The sequence below is a fragment of the Mytilus galloprovincialis genome, chromosome 11 (genome assembly GCF_965363235.1).
Source record: "Mytilus galloprovincialis chromosome 11, xbMytGall1.hap1.1, whole genome shotgun sequence".
NCBI classification, from domain to species: domain Eukaryota; kingdom Metazoa; phylum Mollusca; class Bivalvia; order Mytilida; family Mytilidae; genus Mytilus; species Mytilus galloprovincialis.
Window position 1 is genome coordinate 19652675 of NC_134848.1, and position 27982 is coordinate 19680656.

The following is a 27982-nucleotide window of genomic DNA, read 5'->3' on the forward strand; positions in this document are numbered from 1 at the left end:
TAAAAAGTTAAATTATTGTGCAGACATCTGTACTAAACACAATTATAGAGATTAAAAGTAAGACTGTATGTATATTTTAAATTGCTTTCTTCCGATCGCCATGTTCATTGACCCTTAATTCACATTGATGCCAAAATAGCAGCTCAGAAAAAACGGCCATGTTGGTTTATTTGATTCTTCTGTAACATGACTGGTCAGATGAACAATTGATTGTTTCACCTCCCATATAATCCGATCCAAAAATAGTACACTCCTCCGCTATATATCTAAATAACACACAATCAGAGTTACTACGACATACTCGAGCACAATCCAGAATGTTGCGCTGACTTAAAAGACGTTGGATTTGGTGAGACTCAACTGCAGCTTTCCTAAATTGAGTAAATAATACACTTCCTGTTTGACATTTAATAATGTTATTTGAAGCCGTTTCGGATTTATATGGCTTAGATTTAATATTTGTTGTGGAATTTAAAGTTATCCCTTTATCTATTGGGCGTTCTAATTTAGGTTTTGATTCAGGTGTTGTGTCTTCGTGAGAACTAGATGAATATGCCATATGAACACGATTATTTTCAATAGACTGTCTAGTCCAAATGTTGGCTGTAGAAGCCTCTATCTTGTGTTGATTATTGGAATTAGTTTCTATCTGTTTCGTAATTGGATCATCTATCGTTGATACGAAATGAGAAGACGACATAGTATTTCGTGTTGTAACTCCCAACACATATTTCTGGATTGTACCAGCTTGTGCATTTGCGGTTACGCTATCTCTTTGCCTTTCATTCACAGAAGATCCATGTTCATAATCTACGTTTGTGTCGTTAGCATCGTTTGCAATATTACCGTCAAGCAGAGGGAACGTTCTAGCCTCCTTACTTAATTCATCTTCAAGTTTGTTGTCAGACGTCACAGACGCAATGTGGTCATATAATGCTGTTGTTTGTTCATTATTATCATTTATATGATTTATAATGTTTTCTTTAAATATATGCTGATCTGAATCTTTAACTTGATCAGTAGTTTTATCCTGCTTGATATGTTTTACCATCTCTATCATTTCGGTAGTATGTAATAGTCCATCTATTGGAGCTGTCGTCTTTGATGAAATATCATCAGTTATCGTAAGCATACTTTCAGGTACTTCAGTATACATTCCATTTTTCGGTTCAGTTTGTTCGGTTCCTTTTGACAGATATTTATAAGTTCTTTCAACAGCTATGTTAGTTGGAGTTCCTTTGATACTTTGCGAGATGAAGAATGTTGGATTCTCTGTTCTGCCTACTTTTATCTTCATAGTTTCAATGTTGTCATCAAGTGTAGTTAGATCATGATCTGGCGAATATTTAGTACTATGGAATGTGTGTATATTATCCACTGTTGCTGACTGAACAGACATTAGATCCTTTGTAACTTTGTTTACCCGGGAATTCTCAAAAGCTTCATTGATCTTTGTCGTCATCAATTGATCTAAACTTGTGATATTTGGTGATGTACCTGTTTCATATTTTGAAACATCCGTAGCCTCTGATATGTGAGCCGGCTTTGTTTCATCTTTTGAAACATCCGTAGCCTCTGATATGTGAGCCGGTTTTGTTTCATCTTTTGTAAGATCCGTAGCCTCTGATATGTGAGCCGGCTTTGTTTCATATTTTGAAACATTCGTAGCCTCTGATATGTGAGTCGGCTTTGTTTCATCTTTTGAAACATCCGTAGCCTCTGATATGTGAGCCTGGTTTGTTTCATCTTTTGAAACATTCGTAGCCTCTGGTATGTGAGCCAGCTTTGTTTCATCTTTTGAAACATCCGTAGCCTTTAATATGTGAGCCGGCTTTGTTTCATCTTTTGAAATATCCGTAGCCTCTGATATGTGAGCCGGCTTTGTTACATCTTTTGAAATATCCGTAGCCTCTGATATGTGAGCCGGCTTTGTTTCATCTTTTGAAATATCCGTAACCTCTGATATGTGAGCCAGCTTAGTTTCGTATTTTATTCCATTTGTTTGAACCTGCGCACCAGCCGTTTTCTGTGTCATTTGGGAATTTGCAGTAGTAGTATCCAGCGCACTAAATATTTGAAAATATTCAGTTTCGTCTTTCCAGGCAAAAGTTGTTAATTTCTTGCTAGTTTCCATCAACTCTTTTGTTTGATATTTTTCACCAGTTTCCACATGCCAATCAGTTTTAGAAGACTCGACAACTTTTGTCGGCTCTGCTGTTTGAAGTTGATGCGGTAAATCATCATTTGTTTGGATCTTATCAGTTGCAAACCAGTTAGCAGAATACATGTCTTGAGCATTAGTCGTTGGTGAAGCTGTAGTGTAGAATGTTGATTGTTCTAAGTTATCAGGTCTCGTAACTTTCTTGTCATCGACGATTTTTGTAACGTAAGTGGTGAATTCTTGATCTACAGGTTGGTTGTTTTCTATTTCCACTCGTGGAGCATATACCACTGTGGTATCTAGCATATTAGACGGTATCGTCACAGTTGTGGCTTCAGTCTCTTTAAGGAAAGAAATACATTAAAATAATTTTTAAAAACATAAATAAATAACATAGAAGTTCATGTTTGTGTTACTAGTAATAAGAAAAAGTATGCACTAAATATACTTCTTATACAGTTAACTTCAGTGTTTAAATGGTGTAATCATCCTCTCACATCATTCATAATTATACACCATTACACATCACACCATTTGACTCATTTGAACATCGTGAATTATAAATCCTTAGCACTACAGAACATAATTACTATTAATGTAACGAAAGTAAAAGAGGGACGAAAGATACCAAAGGGAAAGTCAAACTCATAAATCTAAAACAAACTGACAACGCCATGGCTAAAAATGAAAAAGACAAACAAAGAACAGCACACATGACACAACATAGAAACTAAAGAATAAAAAACACGAACCCCACCAAAAAACTAGGGGTGATCTCAGGTGCTCCGAAAGGGTAAGCAGATCCTGCTCCACATGTGGCACCCGTCGTGTTGTTTATGTGATAACAAATTCGGTCAATAGTCTAATTCGGTAGGTCACATTCATGAAAGGGAAGGGAATTGTAGTTACGACGTAAGGAACATATCCAATATCATTTGTGAAACGGTTATTCCATAACGGTCAACCAACTCGTGATGGCGTCCGTAAAATTTGCGAAGGGATGATTTCAACTTCACCATTTGGAACTCTTGGTTTAATAGCTTCCTTGTGAGCAGCAACCCTCTATCAAGAAAATCATGATAGGAAATGCAAGCACGGGAATATCGTATCAATTGGGAGATATATACCCCGTATGCAGGTGCTGCTGGAATGTTGCTACTTAGAAATGGAAAGTTCACAATTGGAAAGCTGAAATCATCTCTTTTGTCGTAAAATTTGTTTTCAACTGACCCTCATTGTCAATTTCTAGATGTAAGTCAAGATATAAGGCCGACTTAACTGTATCTGTAGTATCCTTTATCCTTAAAGATAATCAAATATATTAAATGCATGCCAATTCGATAGAACTCATTATTCTGTAGTAGTCAATATACGCATGTGCAAACAAATTTTATTGGATTTAGAGCATGGGTTTTTTCATAAAGCGAATGAAGCACGTCATATTAGATATATACAACTCGTCTAAACATCAACCCAACAATGTTAGATCTGTAAATTTGCTTTCGCAAATTTTTCGTTCTTCCCTCGCCGGGATTCGAACCCATGCTACTGAGATATCGTGACACCAAATCGCCTGCACTGTAACCGTCCCGCTAGACATATATATTAACCATATCAAGAACACTCTAAACCAAAGAATGGAAAGCAAAGGATGTGTTTGTAGAGCTATATTAAACTGTATCTACAAAAATACTCTAAAGTAAATTAACAAAAAGTATTCTTAATTATGTATAACTTAATCAATCAAACATTCCCAAATTGATTATATATACAAACCTCTGCAAATGAACTCTTCAGTAAGAATTTCTGAAATAATAAAGATCAGTGTTTGTATTTTAGAGACAGCATCAATTGATTTAGACTTGTGTGAAAGTGTTTAATTTTTTTTCAATGCAAAATTTTATGCTATAGCGTCATTCAAAATACTTTAAAAAAAGTTCCATGGCGGCAAAATAAAACAAATGCTGTTTCTAATCTGATGACTGTTGACATATTTCTTCCGTCTTATTTTTAAACCATTCCGAATGCCGTAATGGATTTATCGCGATAAACGTTTCTACGGGATAAATAAATTCCCACAGAACCATCACTGATTTTTATTGCAATTTCATTTTATTTTTTTCTGTTTGTAAGATAAATCTTGATTGATAGCGAATTGTATATATTTGCAAACAGGCAGATTATCCCTTTACCTTTAGATCACGTGATATGGTTTTGATCAAAATATAAATTGTCTAAATTAGCTTTATATACATTTCAGATTTAAAAATATCTGTTCATATTATCGATAGTTATTAATAGTTTAATTATGATGGAATTTAATTCTGTTACCTGAACATTTTGGAACACTGCAATAATCCCACAAAACATTGTCAGTGTAGCACCATGGTGACCCCCTTTCTCCATCCGGGTCTCTGCAGTATAAACCAGCCGACTGAATGGTTTCGTCAGGAAATGAGTGTAAGTTAAAGGTTTTGTCTTTAAGTTCATTCCACGGTTTACACTGCAATCCGTTCGACGTGCATATTCTTTTACCCTTATACTCTCGACTTTTACCGCCGACATAGCATTCATTTTCTGTAGAACAAAAACAAACAACGTCAAACTGATTACCGAAAACGATATAAAGGTAGTGGCTTTTTGATATTCCAAAGAATATGTCAGGAGGGTTTAGAGATTTATTGTAGAATTCAGATATTTCATCATTACCACTTCAAACGTTCATTAGTAGGAACTTGCGGAAACGTTTTCGACTTAAAAACAATACCCACTATATTGAAAGAATAATGCATTTTGAAATTATTGACAATGTTTCAAAGGGGCGAAACACCGACATACAATATACATGTCTACACAAACCTTATTCACTATTTATGTTCCTCGTTAAGACAAGGGGTCACGTTTATCTCACCAAGGTGTTCTTTTCAAGTCAATATTTTTGTAAGACCGCATGCATGCATTCTTTAGAACAGTTTGTCCTATTTGCAAACTATTCTTCAATAAGACAGAAGACGGTAAGCGGAAAGTTTCGCCTGTAGCCAGTGTTTAGGTTTCAAATTTTAACGAACGTTATCATTGCATTTATTAAGTCAGGGATTTATTGCTACCATATATTTCTTTAAACCATTACTATTTTTTATTTTATTTGATACAAATATTTGGCTTCAAAGTAGGTCTACATATCGTTGCTTGCTCTCATTTCATTTAGGCTCTGTCTCATTTGCACATCTCCTTTTTCGTATCAATAGAAGAGGGGCGAAAGATACCAGAAGGACAGTAAAACTTATAAATATAGATCCATTCGGTTTATTTAAAACCAATTCTAAATATTTTGTCAATACCTGCACATGATACATAAGCAGGACTCCATGTTCCATTTGCCTGACAAACTTCCACAGGACAATAATTATTGAACGACATCACACCTTCCTGGAGTTTGGCACATTTATAAATAAGTGCGCTTCCTTCAGTTGTTTCAAAATTGTCCAATGGCGCCAACGACACACACTCATTGTCTGCTCTAAGTTGGAAATCCGGTAAACCACAATCTACTAATGATGTAATATGATGAATACAATGGGGATTTTATAGCAGTATGTAGTAAATATATCAAACTTATAGTATGTGACGCCAGCCAAATGATTCGTCTACACAAGGCCTTATCTATGGCATTTTAATAGAATTAAAGGAAAGTTGAGTATTAGAACAATAAAATAATTCATTATTGTTAAACCCACCAAAAGCTGACAAATTTGTTATTAAGCATCAATTTGATCACAAGAGAATACTATAAATTCCAATATAAATTATGTTATATTATTTTAACGCACTGGAACATTATTTTATCATCAGATAACAAGATAACAGATAAATACTCTGATTATTGACCAACATATTGAATTTGGCAGGTCTCAGATTCAGAATCTTTAAATACCCATATAAAAGGCCGTACAACCACATTTTATCTCCTTCAATCTACGTCAGGTGAACATTTGTCTTGTTGGCGACCATAGGACATCTTCTTAATGATGTCTTGGGACATGTTCATATACATTTAAATAGGTCAACGATGACTTAGAATAAATTGTCAATGATACAACGTTTTCCTTTTTTCATTTGTGTTAAGAAAATGTACTAAGATCAAGAAGATACCAGACGTATAACTTGGATTTTTTTGTATGAATAAAATTACCTGTTTGTTCATTTTGACCTGCAAAAGTAACGCAACATTAGGTTAATAAATATTTGATTCAAAACTCTATAGTCATGTAAATCAATTTAATTTCAAACAGGGGTATATACTGTTGCCTTTATAAATGATTTGCGACAAAATAAACATAAAATAACAACATGTATAAATGCATGACAAGAGGATGCGTGTATGATTGAACAAACCTATAATTACATTACGAGTCCCTCGCCGATTGTACTAACAACTGCTTTATAATGGAACCCAAGATGTCCACCAGTTTTAGTGATTTTGGGCAGAAAATAATTTCATTTTTTCATCAAGTCGGCAAACTTATTATATTTTATCTGTAACCCTCTGTGTTGACATGATTTATCATTTAAATGGCCACAATATAAACTAGTCTAACGTAACCCACTTTGAATTTTTCGAAATACTAAGGATTTTTTACTCCAGGAATAGACAACTTTAACTATATTTGGTAAAAACTGTCGGAATTGTTTGATCGTCGACACTCTTCAACTTCTTATTTTTTTATTCTTTTTAATCGTTTTTTATTGGAGCGTCAATGGTCAGTCTTTTGTATACGAAATTTTTAATCCTTGTATCTATGATGACTTTAATTACTATAAAGGTGAGATTATTTTTTAAAGATTATAAACGAAAGGGTTGATATATTTGAGATGACAATCATATGCTATTAATTTCTACTGAAACAAAAGTTACACCACACACTATGGCGACGTCAGTCTTTTCTAGTTTTCTTTTCTTTTACTTTGTAGTGCTGATTATAAAACAACATTTCCCTTGAGTAGATAAAGGTTATTTTCAAAAAGTGTCTCATAAGCAATATTTCAAAATGGGGATTTGATTTGTGAATTATGATTGAAATACATTTTAGCGAATAGAAAGTAAGTATAAAGTCTAATCAGCGTGCGAAAAGAATGCAAAACAAATATAAGAACAAAAATACAGCAAAATATAATAACATAAAAAACAATTACTATATATACCACATACTTGACATAACGTAAACAATATAAACAACTTGCCTTCTGAGCAAGGAATTTCATTTACAGGTACATCTATAAAGGCATTAAAAACACTAAAGTTATTATTTAATAATTCTTTTGAGATTTTACAATCGGTCTTAAATACTGTCTCGAGCTTGAAAACACTTTTTGTCAATAACTATTATATAAGGTCATATAATTTTAAAAATGTAATGCAAAATGTTTTCAACGCTGTTCATTAGAAAATTTCGAATTCCTTACTTCACTTTTTGTTCTGCATTTAGTAATAACTTCGCATTGTTTATATGTACTGTTGGTTTTAATTCAATGATTGTTGATCACAAGAAAAAAGTTAATTTGTTTGTAGCCCACATTTTAAAATATTTTACAAGAAGCATATATTTGCAGCTCTATGAAAGGAACGAATTTTCGAGGATAAATTTAGCGTTTTATTAAACAAATGCATAATAAGGAATGCATTTTATACCTTGGCATTTTGGTATATCACAAAAGTCCCATTCAATATAATTGTCTTGTGTATAACACCAAGGTGAGCCTCGCAGAAAACCTGGATCCCTGCAGGTCCTACCAGCATGTTCAATTGTTTTATCTGGAAACACGTCTTCATAGACAAATCCATGGGAATGTGGCACCTGGCTTGTCCAAGACTGGCATGGAATTCCAGATTTTGTACAAACACGACGTCCATTATAGTGTTTCCCTGTTGCTATACACTCATTTTCTGAAAGATGATACAAATACATCATAAATATATAACAATTATTACAATAACTTCTCTATTTTCAAAGCGTGAGAGAAAAAAAAAAGATATTCCACATCTTATAAAACTGTATACGTATCTATGTGAAAAGCGAAGGAGTAGATTCAATAAGGTTTAAATATGGAACCTACTTCTAGCTACAATTTCAAATCAGTATTTAAGGCCTATCATCACAAAAATGATAAATAGGAAACAATGATTAAGTAGACGTTTTATTTTTTAAAATTTTTGTATTTGCTTTTTGAGGTGCTCAAATTATCATCAATACTATGAACAATGGAAACCTATAGCGCTTGCATAGACACACAGCATGGCATATTTATATACATATCTTACAACAAGTAACAAAAATATATGATTTGCTGATCAAATTTTATATCTGAATCTCACAGATAAAATATACATGAAGATGAAAAAAGCTGTCGATAACAAACGAAATAATTACATTTAAATATTATTAAGTTATAAATGAAGATATTTGATTGTTTAACCTACATGGTTCAAAATGAGGAGTCATCGAAACGATGTAAGATATTTGTTATCAAAATATAAGAAGCCACCATGAACACTTATGTTAAGAATATTTAAAAACAACTTAAAAGATATGAATGGAAAGAGCTAATATATCACTATATGATAAAATTTATATAACAAAGCCCCCATACTTATGATTTAATACGCCAGATGTGCGTTTTTGGATAAATAATACTCATAGGTTGCGCATGAATCAAAATAGTTTTAGCCATAATCAAATAACAGGCAGTTGATACGAAAGAGAGTAATAATTTATGTTTGTCCATCAAATATGACACCACTTGCTTTCTTACGTGAACTAATCTAACTTACTGGCACATGACAAGCTTGCTGTGCTCCATGTCCCATTTAACTGACAAACTTGCACAGGACAATATCCAAACTTAGCTTCTGACATAGTATTTGACCGAGCTTCACAATCAAAACGAATGGTGGATCCTATGGACTGACTATAACGAGGAACAGGCTTGATAGATAAACACGAGTCGTCACCTTCCACAGCCATGTTGGATTCTCCACAATCTGAAATGAATATCAAACAATACACCTTAAAATAATAGAGCATCCCCTATCGAAACCAAATGTTACAATTATATTTTTTTATTAAGACAATCCTTGGAAAAGTTTACTTTACTATAGATAACAGAGATCTATTAGAATATATTTAAACAAGTATCATATTGATATCATCGCGCGATGCAATAATATATCTTTGAAAACAAAAATCGATAAAAGTTTTTTTTTGCAGAATCACGAAAAAAGATGTTTTTGGTATACGTCAATGAGACGACAACCTAGCAACACAATTTACTAGAGGTAAATCGATCTTCGACGACAGACAAAATGTTTAAAAAAGAGGGACGAAAGATACCAAAGGGACAGTCAAACTCATAAATCTAAAACAAACTGACAACGCCATGGCTAAAACTGAAAAGAACAAACAAACAACAGCACACATGACACAATATAGAAAACTAAAGAATAAACAACACGAACCCCACCAAAAAAACTAGGGGTGATCTCAGGTGCGTCCCGAGTTCATACAAATAAATTTAACAAAAAACATTTAAAGATTTGTCTTTAACAAGCAATGCAGGAAAGAAAGAGTGGAAAGATATAGAATTCATGAACAGGCTTGATAGCAGATTTAGGACAACACATGCAAAAGGATTAAAGTTAAACTTGTTTTGAGCCTTTAAAATATTGATCAGTACATTTATTAAAAAAGGTGCATACAATTTAATGCAATAAAAACCAGAACATCACATAACAGTTAACCCCTAACAAACACGTTATATTGTATAATTGCAAAACCCTTAACCTTCTGAAAAGAATTCATATGTCGTCCTACACTTAATATCAATTCATTATTTGAAAATTAAAGAATAATGAATAAAGAAATGCCATAAACCATCAGGCCGATAGACATACTCTTTTAAAGTGTTTGCTGATGAATGTAGTCTCATCAAGTCTATATATAGATCATACGTTTACGTTTAGTTATACTTTTCAACCTGTAATATCGTTGAGATGAAATAATTGAGCGTCTATTCTACCAATATTCAATGTTTTACTTCCTTTGTTCACTTTTGTGAAGTGATCCAGTGTTGCACATGTTTTATTCACGTTCTGACTGCCTAGACAAAATGTCATACGAATGTTTAACATACCTTGTTGTCCCAACAAAAGTGAGGATTCCATATTGCAGTGACTTCCTATGTTAACAAACACAAAAACAATTGTAATTAGATACAGTAAGGGTGATCAGAAATTAGAAAAAAAAATTCATGTTTAGTCCTTAATAGCACTTAATATACGTCGAATTGATTTTTTAAGTTGTAAGTTAACATAAGCTGAAAACTTATTGTTTTAAATCGTGGTCTTTATGCTTATAGGTGATGTTATCTACCCAAAATACATTACCTTTGCTTTATTTTTTTTTGTTGTTATGGCACCCTCAACGGAGTTGGGGTGACATATTGTTATTCTACGTTTCTTTTTTTTCTTATTATGTCACCCTGACGGAGGTCGGGTGACATATTGCTATTGTTCCATTCTTTTTCTTATTTATAATTCCACACTTTTTTGTCCAGACTATTTCTCAGAATTGCATGGACCAATGTTGATGGAAGTGTACCATTATGTTAACCCCCATGTGCAGATGTGCAATCGGGGGTTGGCATTTCCAAGATGGCTGCCGTTGTCATGGAAACAGAAATAATGTGAAAAATCGGAAAGTCTTCTAAAATGAATGAAACTTTGGGGAAATGATACTTGGCATGCGAAGACATGTTATCCATCTTTGGAATTTTCAAAATGGCCGCCGTTGCCATAGAAACAGTACAAATATGAAATTTTTTAAAATGCTTTTAACTTTCTGAAAATTTGCAAATTGAAGTATTGTGAACTATATATTATGTAAATTCAATGTTATTAAATTTCGAAATGGCTGCCACTTTGTGGCAATTGGAGGACCAGGGTGACATCCGCTATTGCTCGCAATGGCAATTCTAGTTATGGCACCCTCAACGGAGTTGGGGTGACGTATTGTTATTCTACGTTTCTTTTTATGGCACCCTCAACGGAGTTGGGTGACGTATTGTTATTCTACGTTTCCTTTTTTATGGCACCCTCAACGGAGTTGGGGTGACATATTGTTATTGTTCGTTTCTTTTTGTCTTATTATGGCACCCTCAACGGAGTTGGGGTGACATATTGCTTTTCTACGTTTCTTTTTTTCTTATTATTTTTTTTCTTCCACTTTTTTTGTCCAGCTTATATTTTCGAATTGGATGAACCAAATGTTATGGAACTCTACCATAATGTTAACCAGCATGTGCAGATTTGCAATCGGGGTATGGCATTTTCAAGATGGCAACCGTTACCATGGAAACAGAACATATGTGAAAAATAAAATTTTTGTTTTTGGTTAATAATTTGAGTATGCCTGAACTTAGAATCATCAAATTTTTATATATTGTTGGTGTCCACCATATACAAGTTTCAGAGGATTTTGAGAATCTTTGGAACTACTATATTGCCATGGAAACTAAATATCATTAGCATTAAACCCTATGGGAAAACCTTAAAGTACCATTTACTCCGTTAACAAGGAAGGTCAAACTCAATGAAACTACATGGATATGTAACATGGCATGTTTCAAAGTGGCACCTGTCTTTGGAATTTTGGAAATGGTAACTGTTACCATGGAAACAGCAAAAATTTCAAAAATTTCAAAATGCTCCAAACTTTATAAAATTTTACATCAATGTTCTATGACATGTGTAGATGCGCTGTCTGACTTTGGAATTTTCAAAATGGCTGCCGTTACCCTGGCAATGGGGGAAGGGTGCCATCCGTTATTGCTAGCAATTACAAATCTAGTTATTATTATATTTATTCTTCCACACTTTTTTGTCCATACTATTTCTCAGAATTGGCTTGAACAATAATGATGGAACTATAACATAATGTTGACCACCACATTATATAGTGCAGTGGGGTATGGCATCATCAAGATAGCTGCCGTTGCCATGGAAACGAAACAAATGTGAAAAATTTCTGTTTTTTGTTTTGGTGAACTGTTTGAATATGCTTACACTCAGAATCATCATATTTTAATACAATGTAGGTGCCCACTATATACAGGTGTTGGATGATTTTGGCACTCATTGGACCTACTATGTTGCCATGGAAACTACACCAAAAATTTCAAAAATATCAAAATGCTCCAAACTTCATGAAACTTCACAGTAACGATGAGCAACATTGAAAGATGTGGCATTTGGCGTTGGAATTTCCAAAATATCTGTAGTTACCATGGAAACAATGCAAAAAGGTCAAAACTTTAAATTTTCACAGAACATTCCAGAACATCAATGTTAAATTTACTCTAGAGACATTAAATGGTCTATATGATTATGGAGGGAAAAAATTGCAGCGGGGGTTTGACTTTGGAATATTCAAAATGGCCGCCGTTACCATGGGAACAGCAAAATTATGAAAAACTTCAAAATGCTTTAAATTTAATGAAACTTATAACAAATTTTGCCTAGCTTATGTAGACTTAATTTTTGAGTTTCGAATTTTCAAAATGGCCGTCGTTGCCATGGAAACAGCAAAAATTTTCTAAATGGCTGCCGCTGGCCTGGCAATGGGGAAAGGGTGCCATCCGCTATTACTTGCAATGGCAAATCTAGTTATGGCACCCTCAACGGAGTTGGGGTGACATATTGTTATTGTTCGTTTCTTTTTGTCTTATTATTATTATGTCACCCGATCGACAATGTCGGGTGACATATTGCTTTTCCTCTGTTTCTTTTTCCGTATTATTATTATTATTATTATTATTATTTTTCTTCCACCTAATTTTGTCCGCCCGCTTTCTCAGAGCTAAAAGAAACAATCTGAATGATGGTGCACTATAACAAGGAACCCTGAATTTCCTTTTGACTTTTTGACTTTGGAACTAAAAAATGGCTGCCATCACCATGGAAACAGAAAAATGGTGAAAAAATATAATTTTGGAGTTAGATGAATTGTTTGAGAATGATTAAGCTTAAAATCTTTAGATTTTGGTACAATGTAGGTGCCCAATATATACTGCTTTGGGATGATTTTGGCAATCATTGGAACTGGTATGTTGCCATGGATACTACACCAAAAATTTCCAAAATATGAAAATGCTCCAAATTTTATAAAACTTCACAGTAACGATGAGCAACATTGGTTTATGTGGAATTTGGCGTTGGAATTTCGAAAATGTCTGCCGTTACCATGGAAACAATGCAAAACAGGTCAAAATGCTCAAAAAAATTCAGGGTTTGTTGAATAATTTTGGTATGCCTTAATTTAGAATCATCTAATTTTCATAGAATATAGTTTGCAACTATACAGGTTTTGAATGATTTTGACAATCATTGGAACTACAATGTTACCATGGATACAGCAGCAAAAATTTCAAAAAAATCAAAATGCTTTAAACTTAATGACACTTCACAATAATGTTGACTGTCATGTGTTGAAGCAGAATTTGAAGTTAGAATTTTCAAAATGGCTGCCTTTGCCATGGAAACATAACATAAAAAATTTCAATATTTCAAAATGCTTCAAATGTTCTGAAAATTTGTAGAAAGATGAATTACCATGCATATATGTGCATTCACTGTTAAATTTTTTTGAAATGGCTGCCGCTTAGTGGCAATGGGGGGAAGGGTGACATCCGCTATTGCTTGCAATGGCAATTCTAGTTATATTTATTCTTCCACACTTTTTTGTCCATACTATTTCTCAGAATTGGCTTAAACAATATTGATGGAACTATACCATAATGTTGACCACCACATTACATAGTGCAGTGAGGTATGGCATCATCAACATGGCTGCCGTTGCCATGGAAACGAAACAAATGTGAAAAATTTCTGGTTTTTGTTTTGGTGAACTGTTTGAATATGCTTACACTCAGAATCATCATATTGTAATACAATGTAGGTGCCCACTATATACAGGTGTTGGATGATTTTGGCACTCATCGGACCTACTATGTTGCCATGGAAACTAAACCAAAAATTTCAAAAATATCAAAATGCACCAAACTTCATGAAACTTCACAGTAACGATGAGCAACATTGGAAGATGTGGAATTTGCCGTTGGAATTTCTAAAATATCTGTAGTTACCATGGAAACAATGCAAAAAGGTCAAAACTTTGAATTTTCACAGAACATTCCAGAACATCAATGTTAAATGTATTCTAGAGACATTAAATGGTATATGATGGTATATATGATTATGGAGGGAAAAAATTGCAGCGAGGGTTTGACTTTGGAATATTCAAAATGGCCGCCGTTACCATGGGAACACCAAAATTATGAAAAACTTCAAAATGCTTTAAATTTAATGAAACTTATAACAAATTTTGCCTAGCTTATGTAGACTTAACTTTTGAGTTTCGAATTTTCAAAATGGCCGCCGTTGCCATGGGAACAGCAAAAATTTTCTAAATGGCTGCCGCTGGCCTGGCAATGGGGAAAGGGTGCCATCCGCTATTGCTTGCAATGGCAAATCTAGTTTCTTATTATTTTTTTTCCACCGATTTTGTCCAGCTTATTTCTCGGAATCCGATGGACCAATGTTGGTTAAACTCTACTATAATGAGGACCACCATGATAAGTTGTGCAGTGGACTTTGGCATGTGCATGATGGCTACCGTTACCATGGAAACTAAAAAAATGTAAAAAAAAATCAAAATTCCAAATCTTTCATTGTAAGACCCAACTGGATGAAACTTTATGGAAATGTTCCTTGGTATGCCCTGATGTACCGACTATATTCAGAAATTCCAAAATGGCCATCATTGTCATGGAAACAGGGCGAAAGTTTAACATTGGCCCTATGGGAAAAAACATTAAACCTGCTTTTTCTTAAAGAATATGATATTAAACCCATAGAAACTTTATGGGGAGGTAACATGTAATGAGTCAAAGTGTAATCTGTCTTTGGAATTTTCAAAATGGCTACCGTTACCATGGAAACTACAAAAAAATGAAAATGCACCAAACTTTATGAAACTTTACAGAAATGTTCACCGGCGTGTGCAGAGTTGAAATATAATTTAGGAATTTTCAAAATGGCCGCCGTTACCATGGAAACAGCAAAAAATCCAAAATTTTCAAAATACTCTAAATTGTCTAAATCTTTACTGTAATGACAACTGGCATGTCTTAATGTGAATTTCGACTTTGAAATGCTCAAAATGGCTGCCGTTCACCTGGCAATGGGGGAAGGGTGCCATCCGCTATTGCTTGCAATGGCAAATCTAGTTATGTCACCCTGACGGAGGTCGGGTGACATATTGTTATTGTTCCATTTTTTATTTATAATTATTATTCCACACTTTTTTGTCCAGACTATTTCTCGGAATTGAATAGACCAATGATGATGGAACTTTACCATAATGTTAACCCCCAAGTGCAGATGTGCAATCGGGGGTTGGCATTTCCAAGATGGCTGCCGTTGTCATGGAAACAGCACAAATATGAAAAATTTCATGGAACATTCAAGAATATAAGTGTTCAATTAATTCTACGGCCATAAAAGGTTATATGATGGTATAATATTATGGGGAGCACAATATGAAGCAGCAGTATGACTTTGGAATTTTCAAATGTTGCCATGGAAACTGTTCAAAAATAGCAAAATTTAGAAAATTCTTCAAAAATGTATGAAACGTTACAGAAATGTTAACTTGTAAATTTAGATGTGGCATTCAACTTGGGAATTTCCAAAATGGCTGCCGTTACCATGGCTGCTGTTTAGTGGCAATTGGTGGACCAGGGTGACATCCGCTATTGCTTGCAATGGCAATTCTAGTTATGTCACCTGATCGACAATGTCGGGTGACATATTGCTTTTCTTATGTTTCTTTGTTATTATTATTATTCTTCCACCTTTTTTTGTCCGACAGGTTTTTTGGAGTGAAATGGAACCAATCTTAATGATAATGCACTATAAGGAGGAACACAAAATTTCGAGTTGCAGTAGGGTCTAAGACCATAAAAAATGGCTGCCGTTTCCATGGAAACGGAACAATTGTGAAAAATTCCAGTTTTTGGTTTTGTGAATAATTTAGAGATGCTTAAACTCAGAATCATCATATTTTATCATAATGTAGGTGCCAGCCATATATTGGTTTTGGATGATATTGGCAATCATTGGAACCACTATGTTGCCATGGAAACTACCCCAAAAATTTCAAAAATTTCAAAATGCTCCAAATTTTTTGAAACTTCATAGCAACGATGAGCAACATTGTTAGATGCGTAATTTGGCATTGGAATTTCCAAAATGTCTGCCGTTACCATGGAAACAGTGCATAAGTGTCCAAATGCTCTAAAAACCTCAGGGTTTGGTGAATAATTTTGGTATGCTTGAACTTGAAATCATCAAATTTTTACACAATATAGTTGTCAACTATATACAGGTTTTGAATGATTTTGACAATCATTGGAACTACTATGTTACCATGGATACAGGACCAAATATTTCAAAAATTTCAAAATGCTCCAAAATTGATCAAACTTAATATGTTTGTTGACAGGCAAGTCTGGATAAGACTTTTGACTTTGGAATTTCCAAAATGGCCACCGTTGCCATGGAAACTGCAAAAAAGTCAAAAATTCTAAAAATGCTTTGAACTTGATGAAACTTGATATTATTGTTAACTGGCAAGTAAAGATGAGACTTTTGACTTTGAAATTTTCAAAATGGCTGCCGTTGCCATGGAAACAGCAGAAATGTGATTTTTTTTTAAAATACTGAAAATTTACAGAAAGATGTATTGCCATGCATATATGTGCATTCACTGTTCAACAATTTTGAAATGGCTGCCGCTTAGTGGCAATTTGGGAAGGGTGACATCCGCTATTGCTTGCAATGGCAATTCTAGTTATGGCACCCTCAACGGAGTTGGGGTGACATATTGTTATTGTTCGTTTCTTTTTTTCTTCTTATTATGGCACCCTCAACGGAGTTGGGGTGACATATTGTTATTGTTCGTTTCTTTTTTTCTTATTATTATTATTATTATGGCACCCTCAACGGAGTTGGGGTGACATATTGTTATTGTTCGTTTCTTTTTTTCTTATTATGGCACCCTCAACGGAGTTGGGGTGACATATTGTTATTCTACGTTTCTTTTTTTTCTTTTTATTATTATTATTTTTATTCTTCCACACATTTTGTCCATGCTATTTCTCGGAATTGGTCAAACCCATATGCATGTTGATGGAACTATACCATATTATGAACCGCCATGTGAAGTTGTGCAAGAGACATTGGAATGGTAAAAAATGGCTGCCGTTACCATGGAAACAGAACAAATGTGAAAAAATCCAGTTTTTTGTTTTGGTAAACTATTTGGATACTATTTAACTCAGAATCATTATATTTTAATACAATGTAGGTGCCCACTATATACAGGTGTTGGATGATTTTGGCACTCATTGGAACTACTATGTTGCCATGGAAACTACTCCAAAAAATTCAAAAATCTCAAAATGTTCCAAACTTAATGAAACTTCACAGTAACGATGAGCAACATTGGAAGATGTGGAATTTGGCGTTGGAACTTCCAAAATCGCTGTTGTTACCATGGAAACAATGCAAAAAGGTCAAAACTTTGAATTTTCACAGAACATTCTAGAACATCAATGTATAATTTATTCTAGAGACATTAAATGGTATATGATTGTATATGATTATGGGGGGAAAAAATGCAGCGGGGGTTTGACTTTGGAATATTCAAAATGGCCGCCGTTACCATGGAAACAGCAAAAATACAAAGAACTTCAAAATGCTTCAAATTTATTGAAACTTATAACAAATGTTGCTCAGCTAATATAGACTTGACTTTTGAGTTTGGAATTTCCAAAATGGCCGCCGTTACCATGGAAACAGCAAAAATACAAAAAACTTCAAAATGCTTCAAATTTATTGAAACTTATAACAAATGTTGCTCAGCTAATGTAGACTTGACTTTTGAGTTTGGAATTTCCAAAATGGCCGCCGTTACCAAAGCTACCGCTCACCTGGCAATAGGGGAAGGGTGCCATCCGCTATTGCTTGCAATGGCAAATCTAGTTATTATGGCACCCTCAACGGAGTTGGGGTGACATATTGTTATTGTTCGTTTCTTTTTTTCATATTATTATTTTTATTCTTCCACACTTTTTTGTCCATTCTATTTCTCGGAATTGGCTTGAACAATATTGATGGAACTATACCATAATGTAGACCACCACATTCTATAGTGCAGTGGGGTATGGCACCATCAAGATGGCTGCCGTTGCCATGGAAACGAAACAAATGTGAAAAAATCCTGTTTTTTGTTTTGATGAACTGTTTTGATATGCTTAAACTCAGAAACATTATATTTTGATACAATGTAGGTGCCGGCCATATACAGGTGTTGGATGATTTTGGCACTTATTGGAACTACTATGTTGCCATGGAAACAACACCAAAAATTTCAAAAATATCAAAATGCTCCAAACTTCATAAAACTTCACAGTAACGATGAGCAACATTGGAAGATGTGGAATTTGGCGTTGGAATTTCCAAAATATCTGTTGTTACCTTGGAAACAATGCAAAAAGGTCAAAACTTTGAATTTTCACAGAACATTCCAGAACATCAATGTTAAATTTATTCTAGAGACATTAAATGGTATATGATTATGGAGGGCACAAATTGCAGCGTGGGTTTGACTTTGGAATATTCAAAATGGCCCCCGTTACCATGGGAACAGCAAAATTATGAAAAACTTCCAAATGCTTTAAATTTAATGAAACTTATAACAAATGTTGCCTAGCTTATGTAGACTGAACTTTTGAGTTTCGAATTTTCAAAATGGCCGCCGTTGCCATGGAAACAATGCAAAATTTTTCTGAATGGCTGCCGCTGGCCTGGCAATGGGGAAAGGGTGCCATCCGCTATTGCTTGCAATGGCAAATCTAGTTATTATTATTATTATTTTTATTCTTCCACACTTTTTTGTCCATTCTATTTCTCGGAATTGGCTTGAACAATATTGATGGAACTATACCATAATGTAGACCACCACATTCTATAGTGCAGTGGGGTATGGCACCATCAAGATGGCTGCCGTTGCCATGGAAACGAAACAAATGTGAAAAAATTCTGTTTTTTGTTTTGGTGAACTGTTTTGATATGCTTAAACTCAGAACCATTATATTTTGATACAATGTAGGTGCCGGCCATATACAGGTGTTGGATGATTATGGCACTCATTGGAATTACTATGTTGCCATGGAAACTATACCAAAAATTTCAAAAATATCAAAATGCTCCAAACTTCATGAAACTTCACAGTAACGATGAGCAACATTGGAAGATGTGGAATTTGGCGTTGGAATTTCCAAAATATCTGTTGTTACCATGGAAACAATGCAAAAAGGTCAAAAATTTCAAAAAAAATAAAAATGCTGTAAACTGGATGAAACTTTACAGGAATGGTCACTGGCATAAGCAAAGTTGACATTTCAAGTTGGAATTTTCAAAATGGCCGCCGTAACCATGGAAACAGCAAAAATGTCAAAAACTTCAAAATGCTCCAAACTTAATGAAACTTAACAAATATGATAATTTGAATGTGTAGATGCACACTTTGACTTTGGAATTTTCTAGATTGCTGCCGCTCGCCTGGCAATGTGGGAAGGGTGCCATCCGCTATTGCTTGCAATGGCAAATCTAGTTATTATTTTTATTCTTCCACACTTTTTTGTCCATTCTATTTCTCGGAATTGGATTGAACAATATTGATGGAACTATACCAGAATGTAGACCACCACATTCTATAGTGCAGTTGGGTATGGCACCACCAAGATGGCTGCCGTTGCCATGGAAACGAAACAAATGTGAAAAAATCCTGTTTTTTGTTTTGGTGAACTGTTTTGATATGCTTAAACTCAGAAACATTATATTTTGATACAATGTAGGTGCTGGCCATATACAGGTGTTGGATGATTTTGGCACTTATTGGAACTACTATGTTGCCATGGAAACTATACCAAAAATTTCAAAAATATAAAAATGCTCCAAACTTCATAAAACTTCACAGTAACGATGAGCAACATCGGAAGATGTGGAATTTGGCGTTGGAATTTCCAAAATATCTGTTGTAACCATGGAAACAATGCAAAAAGGTCAAAAATTTCAAAAAAAATAAAAATGCTGTAAACTGGATGAAACTTTACAGGAATGGTCACTGGCATAAGCAAAGTTGACATTTGAAGTTGGAATTTTCAAAATGGCCGCCGTAACCATGGGAACAGCAAAAATGTCAAAAACTTCAAAATGCTCCAAACTTAATGAAACTTAACAAATATGATAATTTGAATGTGTAGATGCACACTTTGACTTTGGAATTTTCTAGATTGCTGCCGCTCGCCTGGCAATGTGGGAAGGGTGCCATCCGCTATTGCTTGCAATGGCAAATCTAGTTATGGCACCCTCAACGGAGTTGGGGTGACGTATTGTTATTGTACGTTTCTTTTTTTCCTTATTTTTATTATTCTTCTTCAACACTTTTTGTCCACACAGTTTCTCGGAATTGTATGGACCAATGTTGATGGAACTATACCATAATGTGGACCAGCATATGAAGTTGTGCACCTGACTTTGGAATGGTCAAGATGGCTGCCGTTTCCATGGAAACTGCAAAAATCCGAAAATATTCAAAGTGTTCCAAACTGGAAGAAACTCCACAGGAATGGTAACTGGCATGAGCTGATTTGCAGTTTGACTTTGGAATTTTCAAAATGGCTGCCGTTACCATGGAAACAGCTCAAACATCAAAAATTCTAACTCTTTCATTATAACATCCAGCTGGATGAAACTTTATGAAAATGTGACCCAGTATGCCAAGATGTCAAGACAATATTTGGATAGTTCAAAATGGCCGCCGTTGTCATGGAAACTGGGGACAAGTTTTGCATTGACCCTATGGGAAAATGCATAAAACCTGCATTTTCTTAGAGAGTATTTCACCAATGTCAATGAAACTGTATTGATATATAACATGACATGTGGCAATTAGATGTCTGCTTTTAGAATTTTAAAATTATCTACTGTAACCATGGTTGCAGCAAAAATGTTCAAAATTTCAAAAAATATCAAAATGCTGCAAAATGAATGAAACTTAATAGGAATGATAACTGACATATGCAGAGTTGGATTTTGCAGTTGGAATTTTCAAAATGGCCGCCGTAACCATGGAAACAGCAAAAATTGCAAAAATTTCAAAATGCTTCAAAATTAACGAAACTTTACAAAAATTATAATTTGAATGGGTAGATGCACTCTTTGACTTTACAATCTTCTAGATTGCTGCCGCTCGCCTGGCAATATAAGAAGGGTGCCATCCGCTATTGCTTGCAATGGCAAATCTAGTTATTTTTATTTTTCTTCCACACATTTTGTCCGCGCGAGTTCTCAGAATTGAACCTACCAATGTTTATGGAACTCAACTATAATGAAGAACCCCACTTGAAGTTGTGCACCTTGCTATGGAATGGTAAAAGATGGCCGCCGTTTCCATGGAAACAGCACAAATGCGAAAAAAATCAAAGTGGTCCAAACTGGAAGAAACTCCACAGGAATGTTAACTGGCATGTTCTGATTTGCAGTTTGACTTTGGAATTTTCAAAATGGCTGCCGTTACCATGGAAACAGCTCAAATATCAAAAATTCTAACTCTTTCGTTATAACATCCAGCTGGATGAAACTCTATGAAAATATTCTCCAGTATGCCAAGATGTCAAGACAATATTTGGAAAGTTCAAAATGGCCGCCGTTGTCATGGAAACTGGGGCCAAGTTTTGCATTGACCCTATGGAAAAATGCATAAAACCATCATTTTCTCAGAGAGTAGTGCACCAAAGTTAATGAAACTGTATTGATATATAACATGACATGTGGCAAAGAGATGTACGCTTTTAGAATTTTGGAATTATCTACTGTAACCATGGTTGCAGCACAAATGTTCAAAATTTCCAAAAAAAATAAAATGCTGCAAACTGGATGAAACTTTACAGGAATAGTAACTGACATGTGCGGAGTTGCATTTTGAAGTTGGAATTTCCAAAATGGCTGCCGTAACCATGGAAATAGCAAAATTGGACAAAATTTCAAAATGCTCCAAACTTAATGAAATTTTACAAAAATGATGACTTGCATGTGTAGATGCACTCTTTGACTTTGAAATTTTCAAAATGGCTGCCGCTCGCCTGGCAATGGGGGAACGAGGGTGCCATCCGTTATTGCTAGCAATTACAAATCTAGTTATTTTTCTTCTTGCAACAAATTTTGTCCAGGGGATTTCTTGAAATCAAATGGACCAATGTCGATTGAACTCTACTATAATAAGGACCCCCACGTGCAGAGTTGCAGTAAGCATGGAATGGTTCAAGATGGCTACCGTTTCCATGGAAACAGAACAAATGTGAAAAAATCTAGTTTTTTGTTTTGGTGAACTGTTTGGATATGCTTTATCTCAGAATCATTATATTTTGATACAATGTAGGTGCCCACTATATACAGGTGTTGGATGATTTTGGTGATCATTGGAACTACTATGTTGCCATGGAAACTACACCAAAAATTTCGAAATTCTCAAAATGCTCAAAACTTCAGGAAACTTCACAGTAACGATGAGCAACATTGGAAGATGTGGCATTTGGCGTTGGAATTTCCAAAATATCTGTTGTTACCTTGGAAACAATGCAAAAAGGTCAAAACTTTGAATTTTCACAGAACATTCCAGAACATTAATGTTAAATTTATTCTAAAGACATTAAATGGTATATGTTTATGGAGGGCAAAAAATTGCAGCGGGGGTTTGACTTTGGAATATTCAAAATGGCCGCCGTTACCATGGAAACAGCAAAAATATGAAAAACTTCAAAATGCTTCAAATTTAAGGAAACTTATAACAAATGTTGCCTAGCTTATGTAGACTTGACTTTTGAGTTTGGAATTTTCAAAATGGCCGCCGTTACCATGGAAACAGCAAAATTATCCAAAATTTCAAAATGCTTCAAACTTAATGAAACTTTGCAAAAATGTTACTAGACATCTGTAGATGCACTATTTGACTTTGGAATTTTCAAAATGGCTGCCGCTCACCTGGCAATGGGGGAAGGGTGCCATCCGTTATTGCTAGCAATTACAAATCTAGTTATTATTATATTTATTCTTCCACACTTTTTTGTCCATTCTATTTCTCGGAATTGGCTTGAACAATATTGATGGAACTATACCATAATGTAGACCACCACATTCTATAGTGCAGTGGGATATGGCACCATCAAGATGGCTCCCGTTGCCATGGAAACGAAACAAATGTGAAAAAATCCCGTTTTTTGTTTTGGTGAACTATTTGGATAGACTTTAACTCAGAACCATTATATTTTAATACAATGTAGGTCCCCACTATATACAGGTGTTTGGATGATTTTGGCACTCATTGGAACTACTATGTTGCCATGGAAACAACACCAAAAATTTCAAAAATCTCAAAATGTTCCGAACTTAATGAAACTTCACAGTAACGATGAGCAACATTGGAAGATGTGGAATTTGGCGTTGGAATTTCCAAAATATCTGTTATTACCATGGAAACAATGCAAAAAGGTCAACACTTTGAATTTTCACAGAACATTCCAGAACATCAATGTTAAATTTGTTCTAGAGACATTAGATGATATATTGGTATGCCTACATGTTATGACCATATTAGGAAATTCCAAAATGGCCGCCATTGCCATGGAAACTGGACAAAAGTTTAACATTGACCCTACGGGAAAACACTCTTAAGCTGCATTTTTTTTTTAAATATAACAACAATTCCACGCATATCGTAATCAGGAGTATGTGCACGTAATGCTGTACTGCTAACCTGTACTAGAATATGCTAGAATAAAAATATGTATTTTATTTAACGTGCTTCTTTTCTATACAAAAATCGCGCTTTTAAGAGAAAATCGCCACCGACAGAATGAGAAACACTCAGAGTACATATTACTGACATTTCTGCACTTGCGTTAAAGTACATATCCGTGAATGACACACCTGTTAAAATCTACACATTAGCTGAAATCAATCGATAAACATGTAATTTAATTGTACACGATAAGTTACATGTATTGTGTGATACGCGAGCTATTGAAGAATAAATTGAACAGTTAGTACGCCGCTCCGTCAATATATACACGTGTTGTCTGTCCAACGTCCCCTCTAGAAAGAATATTAATATGCTAAGTCCACGATAATATCCTTGAGTATCACGTGACATCACCTTCCTACTTGCGCGCGTGTCTAATTTTAGATTTAAAAGGATTCCCAAACTATGTATAGAACTGAAACGTATTCAACGGAAGAGAAAAAAAAAAGGGGGGGGCGGGGGGGGGGGGGGGGGGGGGGGGGGTTGTTGTCGTGTGTGTGAAGAAATGCTGATTCCCACATGTATAATAGATATTTGACTTTTGTACACTCATAAGTATTGATGCTACTGTGACCATGTGCAGTACGGGGTGCTATCCTCAGCTATTGCTAGCAATAGCAAATCTAGTTATGGCACCCTCAACGGAGTTGGGGTGACATACTGTTATTCTACGTTTCTTTTTTTTTCTTATTATTTTTCTTGCACAAATTTTGTCCGCGCGAGTTCTTGGAATCCAATGGACCAATGTTGATGGAACTCTTCTATAATGAGAACCCCCATGTGAAGTTGTGCACCTTGCTATGGAATGGTAAAAAATGGCCGCCGTTTCCATGGAAACAGCACAAATGCGAAAAAAATCAAAGTGTTCCAAATTGGAAGAAACTCCACAGGAATGTTAACTGGCATGTGCTGATTTCCAGTTTGACTTTGGAATTTTCAAAATGGCTGCCGTTACCATGGAAACAGCTAAAATATCAAAAATTCTAACTCTTTCGTTATAAGATCCAACTGGATGAAACTTTATGAAAATGTTCTCCAGTATGCCAAGATGTCAAGACAATATATGGATAGTTCAAAATGGCCGACGTTGTCATGGAAACTGGGGCCAAGTTTTGCATTGACCCTATGGAAAAATGCATAAAATCAGCATTTTCTCAGAGAGTAGTGCACCAAAGTCAATGACACTGAATTGATATATAACATGACATGTGGCAATGAGATGTACGCTTTTAGAATTTTGGAATTATCTACTGTAACCATGGTTGCAGCACAAATGTTCAAAATTTCCAAAAAAAAATTAAGTGCTGCAAACTGGATGAAACTTTACAGGAATAGTGACTGACATGTGCGGAGTTGCATTTTGAAGTTGGAATTTCCAAAATGGCCGCCGTAACCATGGAAACAGCAAAATTGTCCAAAATTTCAAAATGCTTCAAACTTAATGAAATTTTGCAAAAATGATAACTTGCAGGTGTAGATGCCTTCTTTGAATTTGGAATTTCCAAAAATGGCTGCCGCTCGCCTGGCAATTGGGGGACGAGGGTGCCATCCGTTATTGCTAGCAATTACAAATCTAGTTATGGCACCCTCAACGGAGTTGGGGTGACATATTGTTATTCTACGTTTCTTTTTTTTCTTATTATTTTTATTTTTCTTCCACACATTTTGTCCGCGCGAGTTCTCAGAATTGAACGACCAATGTTTATGGAACTCAACTATAATGAGGAACCCCATTTGAAGTTGTGCACCTTGCTATAGAATGGTAAAAAATGGCCGCCGTTTCCATGGAAACAGCATAAATGCGAAAAAAATCAAAGTGGTCCAAACTGGAAGAAACTCCACAGGAATGTTAACTGGCATCTGCTGATTTCCAGTTTGACTTTGGAATTTTCAAAATGGCTGCCGTTACCATGGAAACAGCTAAAATATCAAAAATTCTAACTCTTTTGTTATAACATCCAACTGGATGAAACTTTATGAAAATGTTCTCCAGTATGCCAAGATGTCAAGACAATATATGGATAGTTCAAAATGGCCGCCGTTGTCATGGAAACTGGGGCCAAGTTTTGCATTGACCCTATGGAAAAATGCATAAAATCAGCATTTTCTCAGAGAGTAGTGCACCAAAGTCAATGAAACTGTATTGATATATAACATGACATGTGGCAATGAGATGTACGCTTTTAGAATTTTGGAATTATCTACTGTAACCATGGTTGCAGCACAAATGTTCAAAATTTCCAAAAAAAATTAAGTGCTGCAAACTGGATGAAACTTTACAGGAATAGTGACTGACATGTGCGGAGTTGCATTTTGAAGTTGGAATTTCCAAAATGGCCGCCGTAACCATGGAAACAGCAAAATTGTCCAAAATTTCAAAATGCTCCAAACTTAATGAAATTTTGCACAAATGATAACTTGCAGGGGTAGATGCCTTCTTTGACTTTGGAATTTCCAAAATGGCTGCCGCTCGCCTGGCAATGGGGGGACGAGGGTGCCATCCGTTATTGCTAGCAATTACAAATCTAGTTATTTTTATTTTTCTTCCACACATTTGTCCGCGCGAGTTCTCATAATTGAACAGACCAATGTTTATGGAAGTCAACTATAATGAGGAATCCCTTTTGAAGTTGTGCACCTTGCTATGGAATGGTAAAAGATGGCCGCCGTTTCCATGGAAACAGCACAAATGCGAAAAAAATCAAAGTGTTCCAAACTGGAAGAAACTCCACAAGAATGTTAACTGGCATGTGCTGATTTCCAGTTTGACTTTGGAATTTTCAAAATGGCTGCCGTTACCATGGAAACAGCTAAAATATCAAAAATTCTAACTCTTTCGTTATAAGATCCAACTGGATGAAACTTTATGAAAATGTTCTCCATTATGCCAAGATGTCAAGACAATATTTGGATAGTTCAAAATGGCCGCCGTTGTCATGGAAACTGGGGCCAAGTTTTGCATTGACCCTATGGAAAAAAGCATAAAATGAGCATTTTCTCAAAGAGTATTGCACCAAAGTGAATGAAACTGTATTGATATATAACATGACATGTGGCAATGAGATGTCTGCTTTTAGAATTTTGGAATTATCTACTGTAACCATGGTTGCAGCACAAATGTTCAAAATTTCCAAAAAAAAATAAAGTGCTACAAACAGGATGAAACTTTACAGAAATAGTGACTGACATGTGTGGAATTGCATTTTGAAGTTGGAATTTCCAAAATGGCCGCCGTAACCATGGAAACAGCAAAATTGTCCAAAATTTCAAAATGCTCCAAACTTAATGAAATTTTACAAAAATGATGACTTGCATGTGTAGATGCACTCTTTGACTTTGGAATTTTCAAAATGGCTGCCGCTCGCCTGGCAATGGGGGGACGAGGGTGCCATCCGTTATTACTAGCAATTACAAATCTAGTTGTTATTGCTGTGTATGCATTGATTTTGTCTCATGAATGGATACCCCATTTCTTTTGTTTTTCTATTTGTTTTATATTAAACGGTCTTCTGTTTCATATACAATCAAAATGTACGTCAATCTAAGGAAACTACTATAATATTACAGTGACTTTGATCGCCTTATTACATTCTGGATTAGTGGTTTTAATCCTACAGCATGTACAATACAATTAAAAATCGTAAATTTGATCATTTGTTAATATTAAACACAGGAAAACTATTTACCTTTCATTTCACAGAACAATACAAGCCAAGAAATGTAATCAGTATACGTCATCTGAAAATATGAATTATGTGCAAAAATGAAACTGAATTTTGTATAA

General features: G+C 34.9%; 1 protein-coding gene across 1 annotated transcript; it reads right to left on the minus strand.

The window, feature by feature from the left end:
* On the minus strand, positions 1-27932 carry LOC143051826 (uncharacterized). The gene is made up of 9 exons (XM_076224799.1): positions 27885-27932; positions 10349-10393; positions 8991-9200; positions 7851-8105; positions 6354-6371; positions 5503-5712; positions 4493-4738; positions 3938-3967; positions 1-2502 (listed from the first exon to the last, which is right to left on the minus strand). The coding sequence occupies exons 1-9, from the start codon at positions 27889-27891 to the stop codon at positions 167-169; spliced, it is 3357 nt and encodes a 1118-aa protein (XP_076080914.1). The 5' UTR covers positions 27892-27932; the 3' UTR covers positions 1-166.
* Between the last annotated feature and the right edge of the window lie 50 nt (positions 27933-27982).